The sequence below is a fragment of the Pseudorasbora parva genome, chromosome 14 (assembly GCF_024679245.1).
Source record: "Pseudorasbora parva isolate DD20220531a chromosome 14, ASM2467924v1, whole genome shotgun sequence".
Lineage (NCBI taxonomy): Eukaryota > Metazoa > Chordata > Actinopteri > Cypriniformes > Gobionidae > Pseudorasbora > Pseudorasbora parva.
This window is the reverse complement of record NC_090185.1, coordinates 18,619,321-18,632,431: the sequence shown is the minus strand read 5'-3', so window position 1 is coordinate 18,632,431 and position 13,111 is coordinate 18,619,321. Positions and strand designations below refer to the sequence as shown.

General features: G+C 36.9%; 3 protein-coding genes across 3 annotated transcripts in view; 1 reads left to right on the top strand and 2 right to left on the bottom strand.

Annotated features, from left to right (window-relative positions):
* aox5 (aldehyde oxidase 5) overlaps positions 1-13,111 on the top strand; it is a 65,111-nt gene that overhangs the window by 25,297 nt on the left and 26,703 nt on the right. The gene's annotated exons all lie outside the window — the stretch shown is intronic.
* LOC137040266 (hatching enzyme 1.2-like) lies at positions 704-1,567 on the bottom strand. Its single transcript, XM_067415744.1, has 3 exons — positions 1,398-1,567; positions 1,200-1,317; positions 704-1,103 (listed from the first exon to the last, which is right to left on the bottom strand). Exons 2-3 carry the CDS (start codon positions 1,283-1,285, stop codon positions 713-715), a joined length of 477 nt encoding a protein of 158 aa, XP_067271845.1. The 5' UTR covers positions 1,286-1,317; positions 1,398-1,567; the 3' UTR covers positions 704-712.
* The window catches only part of LOC137040262 (hatching enzyme 1.2-like), a 28,487-nt gene continuing 21,386 nt past the window's right edge, over positions 6,011-13,111 (bottom strand). Inside the window, exons 5-9 of the mRNA XM_067415742.1 lie at positions 7,128-7,254; positions 6,967-7,039; positions 6,705-6,845; positions 6,506-6,623; positions 6,011-6,407 (exon numbers count right to left, since the gene is read on the bottom strand). Of these exons, the coding sequence (XP_067271843.1) occupies positions 6,011-6,407; positions 6,506-6,623; positions 6,705-6,845; positions 6,967-7,039; positions 7,128-7,196 (798 nt within the window). The 5' untranslated portion in view covers positions 7,197-7,254. The remainder of the gene's footprint in view (positions 6,408-6,505; positions 6,624-6,704; positions 6,846-6,966; positions 7,040-7,127; positions 7,255-13,111) is intronic.

The following is a 13,111-nucleotide window of genomic DNA, read 5'->3' as shown; positions in this document are numbered from 1 at the left end:
TATGTCTTGTATAATGTTTATACATGTATAAATTCACAAAATGTATAACAAAAGTTATGATATGAGCAGTTGGCCACATCCAGTAAAATGAATGGATCTCTATTGCCCCCTATGGACAAAACAATTTCTTTCTTAAATTGTAATTCCTTCAAGTTTGTCTTTGACCAACAGATGGCAGAATTGTACAGCTAACACCTATATCAATATCCAGAAACAAATTCATTTTAATTTAGATCATGATTTAAGTATTTTTTTCATAAAAAATTGATATTTCACACGCAAGCTAATGGTATAAATGAGGATTTGTGTGGTAAATAGGTACAAAAGTACTTTGAATATCCAAAAACACAGCATTACTGTATAGATGAGAAGTGAACAAAAAAAATAATATATTATATGTAATATTAAAAATGTATATTTTTTTTACAATCACTCTTTACATTTTGGGGTCATATAGACCCCAAATGCACTGAGTGTAAACAGGAAACTAAGGACATATTAGGGATATATATATATGTCACAATATATAATATTATGAAATAATATATTTAAAAACAAAATTCACAAATCAGTTAGATTATTTTAATTTTTTCTGACACAATCACTAATTTCAGAAATTGAACACCACCACAAGACAAAATATCACCTCATTATATTATTAATCTACTACAGACATGTTAACTATATTAAATTATGTGTCCAAGCATCATCTTCAGCATTCATACAGCTTGATGATCCTCAGAATGTCAGTTTTGGACATTCCCTGCCTTTGTCCGATTTCGACAGTCTCATCAGGAATGGGAGTGATGGTTTCCAGCCAGGGCTGGATGGAGAAGGCTGTGTTTCCATAGTGCATGATAGAGCCGTAGTCGTATGGAGTGTTTTGGTTGTTGGTGTTCTGTTTCTGGAAGTTGTAGGCCATAGCAGGAGAGATGTTCTCCCAGTTGATTTTGACATACTGGTCACGATCGCTCCTGGTTTGCTCGTGGTAGAAGCCCAGGGCATGATTGAGCTCATGTTGTACGATGCCATTGTAAACACAGCCGTTCCTGTTGAGGGAGACCACCTGTTTGCCACCAGTTCTTCCTAAAGAAGAGAAGCACCTGAAAGGAGAGAGGAATAAAGGGGTTACATGTTGATTATTTTTTGGATTAAAGCCTGTTAAATGTTTCTTGTTGGTATTGTGTGATTGTTCTCACCCATCTTTGTTCTCAATGCTGATGTAGTCGGTCTGAGTTGATCTAGCCACAAAGCGGATGCAGGTTTTGCTATTAAAGGTCGACATGGCGTTCGTAATCACTGATTTGTCATTATTGGCTGCAAAAAGGAATCACAGGTTTAAAATGTTGTCTAAATGAATCATAGATCTGTTTAATGAATGAAGGAGATTCACGTACAGAATTCATTGCTCACTATGTAAGGGACCTCCACTATGTTGGTAGAGTTTTTCTTCCAGAAACAGTTGTTGTTGAGGCAACAGAGAGCATTTCTGGTTTTGGGAAACACCAGATCTCATTCAATCCAAACTTCAGAAGATCTTGGTTTAAAAAGAAACATGAAACAACACTATATTTATAAATCCTGATCACAATGTGACACATTGCTAGCTTTATCTACAAGATGCCTAGCCATTGTTGGACTCCAAACTTTGGGAGTGGCCTCGTAGGACAGCGAAGCATTCTGGGAATTGTTGTCTTTCATCCCCATTAGACAAAAAATAATTTTCTACTACATTAATGACTCAGTTTAAATACAGATTTATATTCCCAGTGCTGAACCCATACGGAAATGTAATATATGTCTATATATGAAATATCAATATATGCGATATATGTGATATATAAAGTAAAAACATATATGAAACATATTAGAAATTGGAACAATTCCATATATTGACATATAAATGTATCCCATATATTATATATGTTAATGTATGTATAATGCATATTTTGACATATAGGTCTCATATATGAAATATCCTAATATGCTCATATAGAGTAAAAACATAAATGCACATATATGCACAGCATCAGAAATTCCATATATTGACATATATCTTTAGTCCACATATTATATATGTTTAAATTATATATGTGACAAATCATTATCACTGTCAAATGTCATAGAGTCTTAAAACCTATACTATGTATAAAACAAATGACATTTAAAATATAAAATATTTATAATGTTACTTATTGTCAGGTGAGGCAAGAGATGAAGGACTCAAGGGTGCAGAGGTTAATGGGCTTTTTATTAGACTTCAAAAATAAACAATCGAAACAATCAAACCCCTTCATGCTTGTAACTGGCTCGTCTTAGTTTTTTATACAATAAAAAATCCTCAAAAAAACGGGAATTCACTTTTGCCAATAGTTTGTGTTCAAACTAACTGTAAGATTCTCAATGAGGGAGTAAAAATAAATTGTATCTATTTAACCACTGAATGAGATAACATAGTAACAATTAGCACATGGACAGAAATCCAAGACAGCATTGTGAATATCAAAGCTCAACACTATAAGTAAACAAATAAACAGTAAATCAATTCCAAACCCAAAATACTAGTGATACACAAAAACAGTACCAAACAATTCAAAATACCATAGAGGGAAAAGGATATACAGTCTGCAATGCAAGTCTCTTATATGAGTGTTGTAGAAGGCCCAGTCCCAGCAGGCACTGAAGATATACAATCCTAAATACTAGATTAGGCACTGGCACAATCCAACACAGTAGGTATCAGTGCACTCAAGCCCCATAACAGAGTCCTCTGCGAGCTTCTCTGCAAACTTCCAAACACTATGAATTAACATTTTTATGGGTACATAAAAATGTGCATTTGAATAAGATTGTAAAGCATTAGAATGTACAATTCACTTAACTCTCAAACACAATGTGATTCCAGGCATTTTCACACATTCTCCATTGCCATGCCTCTCCTCTATGCTACTCGTAACCTTAAAACCACTTCCTCCCTCTGTTGCCCTCTAGAGGACAGGATGAAAAATGTCACCCATGTACCAGAGTAACCGTTACATGCTAGAACAAAACATGAAAGTACACGCCTTGGCTAATGATGAGCACAAGCCGCATGTTAAACAAACAACCCTAAACACATGGACAAAAGAGTGTATACTGCCCAAGCAAAACTAGATGCTCACACGAGACCAAGCGAATGCTCAAACTGTACACTTACAACGGGGGGGAGAAAAACACACATGGAGCTTTTAATGGCCGAAGCCTGAGCCAAAACCAAATTATGAAATGCCAGGATTCAAACACCACTATATAAATCCATATAAAATCCTATACAAGCATACTGAATGTTTGCATATATTATGTTTAAATAAACTTACATATATAAATTCGACATATATTGTTTACATATATGGCATTAACATACAGTACCATATAAAAAATCATTATATAAATAATTTTAATATATGTATATATAAGAATTATTCTATGGGTATTTCATACATGGTATAAACCTATATCTTCATATATCGTGAGAATGTATATATGCGCTAATAATGTATTGCCTTATATGAAACATATATGACATCACTACTCGGATATAGGGACATATATGTACATATATTACATTTCTGTATGGGAAGTACCCCTTTAAGTGAGAGACTAGACAGGGGGCTTCTCATTTCAAATTTTTGTATTCTTGTTTTCTTTCATTACGTCTCAGCTCCACCCCTTAATGATGGGAAAGGCTGCAAGAAAAAACGAGGATATATTATAGGACGAGGATGGATTATAATCTATTATATCCTTATATATCATATTCTTGACCACTCTAGCATTACTTCAAAGCATCATTAGCTGCACACAAGAGATCTGCCCTTATTTTGTAAAAGTTTGGTTATTTAAGGGATCATAAATAATAATAAAGCAAGATGCCCTGTTGAAAAATTTGAGAAATGGTTTATTTAAATTACAAAGGTAAATCATACACTGAAAATATTGTGACAAATGTGAAGGGGAGATTTTAAAAGTCCATAAGGTTTCTAAACAAGAAAGACCTCTGAGTTAGATGTGCATCCTCACTCTGGAAGCTTCCTAACTCCTCGTTTCCTGCCACCTCATGGTGCAATTAGGGAATTGAGATGTCCTTCAAAATGTCTAACTTTGATCGGTTTCTAGGTGTGGGAAACAAGGAAGCATTAATTTGAGAATTCAGAAGCATTTAGGGTCTTACCATGAGAGGAGAAGCCTGAGAGATGCCAAACAGCAGCAGCAGAACGGAGAGGGACACTCTTGTGTCCATGTTGCCTCAGTGTGTGGAGATGTTCAGGATGCTCCTGTGCTGAGGTTTGATGCCTGTGAGCTGGTCTGTCAAGGACTTTATATTCACTCGGGTAGGTGGGTCTACTGGGGGATTATGTGTAGGGTCTTAATGTGTGTAACCAAAGGGTGGAAACTCTGACCTGAATGACCTCTCCTGTTAATTCTTCTCTACTGCAAACAACTTTGCATGATCAGAGAAGGTTGTAATCCACTGCAATGCACATGCTGCAAATCTTAACTTTTATTTGTATACCAAGACTGTGGTATACAGAGTGTCCACAACATTTTCTGTATTTTTAAGATACAGTTTTTTAAACAAAGCTTATTTGTGAACTTCTCATTTGACATTCAAAGTATGCATCATTATTAGTTGAGAAGTCATAGTTGAGTTAAAATAACTGAGGTTATGTTCAGTGAGGTAGCGTTTCCGTTTTAGTCAGAAATACTATCAGATCTTTTCCATGTTATATACAGAAAATACTGTCTGTCAAAGACATATCAATTAAAAAGAAAAATCCATTCAATTTACATTTACAACCCGAATTCCGTAAATTTTGGGGTGTTTTTAACATTTGAATACAATGAAAACAAAAAGATTCTAAGTCTTGCAGTGTGACTTATCCTAGGACAACAGTCAAGTTATCTTCATTTTTCAAGACAAGCCATGACCAAAATGAGATGAGCCATGACCAAAATAGAGATTTCTTAGTAGCTACCATTTCAATCCTGTGTGTAATGCAGTTCACTGTCACCAAACGCTTCATTCATTGATGATATAAAACGCTGGACGAGTTTTCTTGCATGCGTCTATTTTAGCGCGCCTCATATATTATACAGTCTGTTATTACAAATTAAAAAAATTCTGCACTTCTGCCGGGCCCGCATTGGTGCGGGTTACGCAGCGGACTTCTTCCCAGCAGTCAAAGCGGCATTACGTTGTGAAAGTGCGGACTCAGAGGAAGACCGTGAGGGTTTAGGGCGCCATTTGGGACAGTGCCTATGTTCCCGGTTAACACACAAGACATTCTTAACAGAGTGACAAATCATTGATTCACTATAAAAACAGACACTAAGAAAGAATGAGTCACTCTACTTCCTCTTTTTCTTTTGTTTAATGACGAGTTACATAACCTACTTAGTGCACATCACCACCTATTTGGGGATTATGGAATATTTTTTTCAATGTCTCAATTTAATAAGTACCTTTATTCACTGAGAATAAGGATTATATTGTTTGTTTGATGCTAATTAATTGAATGCAGATACATGTGTGATATGACAATAAAATAAATATATTTGAATTGCATTAACATTTAAACTTATTTTTTTATTATTCTAATTCTTTAGAATAAACATATAATATTGTATATTATATAACTGAAAGAAATGTGGTAATATTAATAGCTATATTAATTATATAAAACACATCTGAATACCTCTTAAGCAAACTAACCCTGGAACATAACCTGCTCCGGAGCCTAAATGACTTCAAACTCACACTTTTAGAAAAGTTAATTCTTTGATAATTTATGAAATTATATTTTGAATTGCAAGAAGTACAAGGCCCATGTTTCATCTTTACGTTTAATTAGCTTTATTTCCCACCACCACAAGATCAAACATTTTGGAAATGCACTGTAAAATCACCAAAATACAAAGACATCACCTCATTACATAATTCATCTAAGTATGGATAAACCATATTAAATGATCAAACAATACATCCATACAGCTTGTTGATCCTCAGGATGTCAGTTTCAGACATATCCTGTCTCTGCCCGATTTTCACCGTAGCAACAGGAATGGGAGTGATGGTGTCCTTCCCAGTCTGGTTGGTGAAGGCTGTTCTTCCATAATGCATGATGGAGCCGTAGTCGTATGTGGTGTTCTGATTGTAAGTGTTCTGTATTTTGAAGTTGGAGGCCTTATCCGCAGGGATGTACTCCCAGTTGATCTTGACAAACTTATCACGATCACTTCTGGATTGCTCGTGATAGAAGCCCAGGGCATGATTGAGCTCATGTTGAATGATGCCATGATACAAACAACCAGTTCTTTTAAAGGAAACCACCTGTTTGCCACCAATTCTACCAAGATAAGAGTAGCACCTGAGAGAAAAAGAGTATAAAAAATTATATACATTGTAAAAGAGTTTCTGCTAACACCAGTTAAATGTTTCTCAGTTATATTGTATGATTGTTTTTACCCATCTTTGTTCTCAATGCTGATGTAGTCGGTCTGATTTGATCTAGCCACAAAGCGGATGCAGGTTTTGTTGTGAAAGGTGGACATGGCGTTCTTAATAACTGCAATGTCACTAGAGGCTGCAAACAAAAGGTACAACAGGTTTTTAAATATGATTTACACAAATACATATGCTAAATGAATGAAGATGATTCACTTACAGTATTCATTGCTCACTATGTAAGGAACCTCCACTAGGTTGCTAGAGTTTTTCTTCCAGAAACAGTTGTTGTTGAGGCAGTAGAGAGCATTTTTGGTTTTGGGAAACAAAAGATCTGCTTCCATCAGGTGTTCAGTTGATGCTGTATTTAAAGGAAAACATTTTGATGAAATTTCTCCAAATGTGCACGTTCAGCCACATTTTAGACATATTACCCCATTTTATGGAAAATAGGCTTTACAGGAATCTACAAGATGCCAGACCTTTGTTGGACTCCAAAATCTTTGTTGTGATGTCCACATTTCCAGGTATGGGTAAGAACCCAAGGTTAGGTGACTGGTTATGAAAGAAGAAAAGCTGAATATTACTCTTGTTAGGAAAGTTCATCATCTAAGTGCACTGGGAGACTCGACAAAAATCTTACCCGGACAGGAGACGCCTGGGAGATGCCAAAGAGAAGCAGCAGAATAGAGAGGGAGGCTTTTGGGTCCATGTTGTCTCAGTGTAGAGATGTTCAGGATGCTCCTGGGCTGAAATTTGGTGTCTGCAAGCTGTTGGACATGAACTTTATATTGGTGTTGGACATGAACCTGTTAGGTGGGTCAACAGGGGTTGAGCTTTATTGTCCTAAGGGAGGTAACCAAGAAACTCACCTATTAATCTAAAACCTTGCACAACCAGATAATATACAGATTGTTTCGCTAATCCACTAAAATAAACAAATGTAATTTTTGGATTGTATTAACAAAACTGTATTATACAGGGAGTATCCTAAACACTTTAAATAGTTTCTTGTGACAGATCTACAACAACATATTTGTGTCATTATAAATTGTGGAGTAGAGGTCATAGGCAAGCTCATCATGATTTAGAATTTTCTTCACAATTTAAGGAAATTTAATTTCATAGGACCAACTGACTGTACCCAATACTCATTTAGTCCTAACCATTTTAATGTCTTCTCCAGGCAATAAGTATTATAAGTTAAATTCTTGGTCAATTTTTCTATTGTATTAAAGTTACTTACAAAATAGTAACGATCAATAGTTTCCTAAAAGCAGATGTATGCATAGACACCTACAAGATTGCATGAGTGTGACAGATATTTTATGTCTAGAGTGTGTCTTGTTCATGTATGGGCAGAGAGGGACAACATTTTCTGTCAGCCCATTCCAAGAATTATATTTTAAAAACTCCATTATACCATCTGATTTAGAATGCAGTTACAAATGATGACAACATAAGGTCATAGTTAAGCTCATCATGATTTAGAATGTTCTTGACAATTTAAGTGTATTTCATTTTATAGGACTAACTGACTGTACGAGAGAGAGAGAGAGAGAGAGAGAGAGAGAGAGAGAGAGAGAGAGAGAGAGAGAGAGAGAGAGAGAGAGAGAGAGAGAGAGAGAGAGAGAGAGAGAGAGAGAGAGAGAGAATTTTCTGGTAGCCCACTCCAAAATTTATATTTTAAAAACTCCATAAAACCATCGGATTTTGAATGCAGTTGCACTTGTTATCTGTGACAAAATAGGAGAATTTGGGTGTTGACCAAGAGTAGGCGAGGATTTGCTCTGCCTTGGAGCTTAAATGTATAACTGTCATGAGCTTTGTCTTTGTTATGTCAATCAACGTACACTTTTTCAGGCTAGCATGTGTCATTGCATCCAAATTATGTTAACAGACTTATGAAAGCTAAGAAAAACGTCATATTTAAAAATAAAAGCATCCACATTTTTGCTCTGTTTAGAATTTTAATTTCTTGATTTTTAGATTTTCCCAATTTAGCCACACATTACAGAAATTCAACACAATTTAAAGACAAAGAGCATCATCTTATTTCATTATTCAGTTATGGGAACTTGAAGTAAATGAGCTTATATGGCACATCACGTACACATAAAAATCATCTTCAGCATCCATACAGCTTGTTGATTCTCAGGTTGTCAGTGTTGGATGTCGGATCAGCAGTAAGTAGCCTAGTGATTTATCCATTAATTGATTACCAATTAAATTGGTTTTCTTAGAGAGACCGCATGACGCAAGATGCTAGTAAAGTAACAATAGGTTACTCCAAGTACCATACAAAACTAAATAGTGTGTCTAATGACAAAGGTTAATATTATTTTGTATTACAAAATACAACCGTAGATAGGTTGCCTACAGATCGTTCACTCGATCATTCTAGCAAACGTCACCTTTTCCACCATATAAGTTAAAATGACAGTCATTTGACAAGGCTATTCATTTTGTAAAAATACAAGTTATAAATTTATATTTTTGAGAACTGAAGTAGGCCTATGGTGTTTTCGCATGCTTGTTCAGAGTACATCACATTCACTGTGTATCCTACATTGTGACTAACGTTATATAAACATGCAATATCGTTGACAAAAAAAGACAAGTCTAAAATGTAGACTGAATGACACTTTAAGCAGAACATCATAAATAGAGACTGCTGAAATATAGCTTACTTGTTTATTGGGGTTTTCAGATCATCCGCGCGTGAGAGAGAGCTTGCGTGCATATGGTTGCCAGATTGGACATGTTTAGGTAAAACACCGGATAGTATATGGGTTTTTTTTCCACAGAAAAGCTCTGTTTGAGGGATTTAATTACTGAAATCTGGCAACCGCAAACACGCAAGCTCTTTCTCGAGCGGGGATGACCTGAAAACACCAATAAACAAGTAAGCTGCATTTTATCAATCTCCATTTGAGATGTTCTGCTTAAAGTGTCATTCAGCCGGTCTCTGTTCTGTCAGGACGGTCAGGACTCATGAGCTGAACAGCTGAACTGCCTGGCTGTGAGCTGCTGAGATAAGCCAATCAGAGCAGTGCTGAACATTAATATATTCCAACTCTTTTATATTTACTTCATATCCAATATATTGACTCTTCCAAATAAGGCAAAAACAGAGCATTACATCCTAGGGACAATTTATTGGGTTGTAAATGGACCTGTAAAACTGTATCTGGACAGTTTTTGCCCTTAAATAAGCCAAATACCTTCTATGTAGATATCAGAGAACCATTTCACATATTGTTTCAAATCATTCTAGGGCACCTTCAATTTCTAAGTCGATACATATTTTAAAATGTAATCAAAACAGTAGGTTTGATATAGACTTCAGCTTGCAGCAGTTCAGCACAGCACACATACACTGCCACGGGTTGCAGCGGTTCTCGGCACACCAGTACAGAATTGAGAACCGTTTCTATCAGACACGTTCAAACTTTCGGACATGTTCGATTCTGAGAACCGATGAGCTGAGATACTTGAGCATGCGTGATAGCGTCGTCGTCTTGAACTGAACTGTTTCTCTCGGACAGCTGCTGATGCTGATTATATCAGCCATATTCACCCTGCATCCCAATTCGCATACTATCCATCCTAAATAGTATTCGAAAATAGTATTAGTATGTCCCAAATCGTAGTATGTTGAAAAGAGTATTCCAAAGATTCCCAGATGGTTTACTATTTCCGGTCTGAATTCGAAGTATGGATCGATGGGCACTCTAACGGCTAATATTGCCCACAACCCACTGCGAGGTGGACGGGGATTCGATTGGAACTACTAATGCGGATAAAAAGCGTTAAAAAACTACAAACATGACGGATGTGCGAGTCAGACGGTTAAGTAGAGAAGTTTAGATAAAGGGATTTGAGTGAGCAACTATCAATATTTAACCTGACAAAAATATATTTATTCAGTGTTGTCCACATTATATATATATATATATATATATATATATATATATATATATATATATGAGTCCGTTAAAGATGGAGAAGTAGTATGTCCCGAAGCTTGCATACTTTTCTGCTACACACTCAAAAGTATATACCTTTTCTTCACAAAAAGAGTACATACTTTTAGGACGTAGTATAAGTAGGCAAATTGGGACGCAAAATCAGTTTGTATTATTTTATGTAATTCTGTCATGTGCCACTAGGGGGCTGTAGGTGCTTTGTGGCTCAGCTGATCTCAGGTCAGGCCGGGTAGCTTAGAGGAAATTCAGAAACAGGTGTTGCTGATTAGGAAGCAAAATTCATTTAATCTGATCATTTAATATGGTTTATCCATACATAGATGAATTATGTAACGAGGTGTCGTGTTGTGTCTTACCTTTATAGTGAACAATAGGGTTGTTTTGGTTACGTATAATGAGTTAAGATATTGCCTCTAAAATATGTATTGGAGGAGAATAAACTTGCTAGATAATAGTAAAAAGTCTGAACTGGATTTGTATGAGGCCGCATGGGCACGTCCGAACTTAATTTATTATATTAGCAACCAGTATTAGACTTCGTTTAGGACTTAGTCAATACACCGATATGAGCACAGGTGAACAGAGGATTTGTGTAAGTTTATGTTATGTCAATGTAGGTTTATTTAATCAGTGTAAAACATCAGTGTTTGCACGACAGTGGCTGTATTGCGTGCTTTAGCAAAACATAAATGAAAAAAACATGTTCAAGATGATGATGACAATTATTACTATGCTAAGTTAGGCTATTACAAATACAATATGAATGTGTTTGAATGTATTTTCATCCACCGGGATGATAGAAAAAGAACTGGTAATCCAGGGTTATAACCGGTTCATTGAAACAAACTGTCTGAAAGAAACGGCTCGCGGAAAAGAACCGAACTTCCCATCACTACAGTTTACTATAGAGATTAGTAAACAACTCCAAAAATAGCAGCAAGATGGACAACTAGTAATTTAAAAGTAAAATTAACTTAGCTAAAGACTGGAATACACTACCCGATTTTTGCACCGATTTAGTCTGAACAAGTTGACGCTAGTTGACAAAAGTCAGAGCCAGTCTGCAGATTTGAGCCGACAGATTCCAGGAAAAATCGCGTAGTATATCATGGCCGTAGACTTTTTTAGCTTCAAATTTTGATTCCATCCAGTCGGAGGATATCAAACATGTTTGATATTTTGAGCCGATTTTAGAACACATGACGCATCGCTACTGAAACCGCTAATCACTGACTACAAGCCAACGAAAATCAACAAACAAGAAATGGAGACCAACAGGATCACAAAGTGGAACTCCACCATGGAAGAAAAAGTTATTCAGCTGTGGCAGGAGCGCGAGTGTCTCTATAATGTGGATGACAACTGTTACCGGTAGACTAGACAAAGCTAATTTTATGTCAATTTTGAGACGAATACATATTAAATGACATGTTCATGTTTGAAAGTCTGTAGGTTAACATAAATGCAGATATAGGCCTAATTGTAATAATAAAAAACAACATAATTATCGATTTTGCCTGAAAGCGTGGCATGAGCGTGGCGTTTCTGTTGCGTGTCAGCCGCGGGGCTGCTGCCTGCCGTTTTCTCTGGGTGCGCCTCAATCGGCTCCCTGGTTCAATTGTCAGGGCACTGATCAGGGAGTCAGCCCATTGACTTATGTCCTGATCAGTGCCCTGACTAGTGAACTAGGGAGCTGATTGAGACGCAGGGTCTGTCTTTGCACACCAGTGCTGCGTTCCACTCCACTTTAAGACACGCACTTGCAAACTTCCCTAAGCACTTCCCCTTGGGGGAATCCCCGCCGCCATTTTGAAGTGCGTTACACTTCGTGAAGTGGACAATGGAAGTTTATATGGACAGACCCTTGCCCCCTCGATTTTGACCGAGTGAGCGAGTCTACTTCATATGTACACTTCAGGCAGCTTCATATACCTCAATCCAATGCGATTGTGATGTCACCACACATCGCGTTTAATTTACCCCACCACAAACAACTCTATGATATTTTTAAAAACATTTAAAACAACCCAAACACATTCATATACATATAGAGTGCTGCATTAAACAATTTCCTAAAGAAAAAAAAAGAGAAAAAAAATCAACTCCATAGTGGATTCCAAGTGATCAAGGGCTTAGGGCGTTCCAGTTCAGTCCATTGCAAAGTTTCCGCCAGTAGTGGGCACTCATGCAACGTAAGCAATGACGCACATCCGAGTGAACGAGACGGAGGGAAGTTCGCGAGTGAAGGGCATGATAAAAACATAGACAGTAAAAGAAATGGACACAGCGACCCCATTGACATCAACGGCGAAATAATGAAGTCAACCTAGGGGCACTCACTTCCTGATGGCTGAGCGAACTGCGCAGGCTCAGACTGAGCTTGAGGACGTAGATGTGACGTGAGCCTCCTGTCTGACAGCTGTAGGTCTTCTAGTAGTTGTGGAAAGTGAAAGCTGAATCACGTTGTTTAAATATTTTCTCCCGTTGCTTTTGGCTCACTATGGGCTTTTCCCCATTCTTCCCCCTTGACTTTATCAGACTTTATGTCTCCACGTCCCCCCGACTGTCTCATAGACAGTAAAAGATTGCCTGCGAGCGTCTCCTCAGGTCTATACGGTAATTTCTCAACTGTGCGACC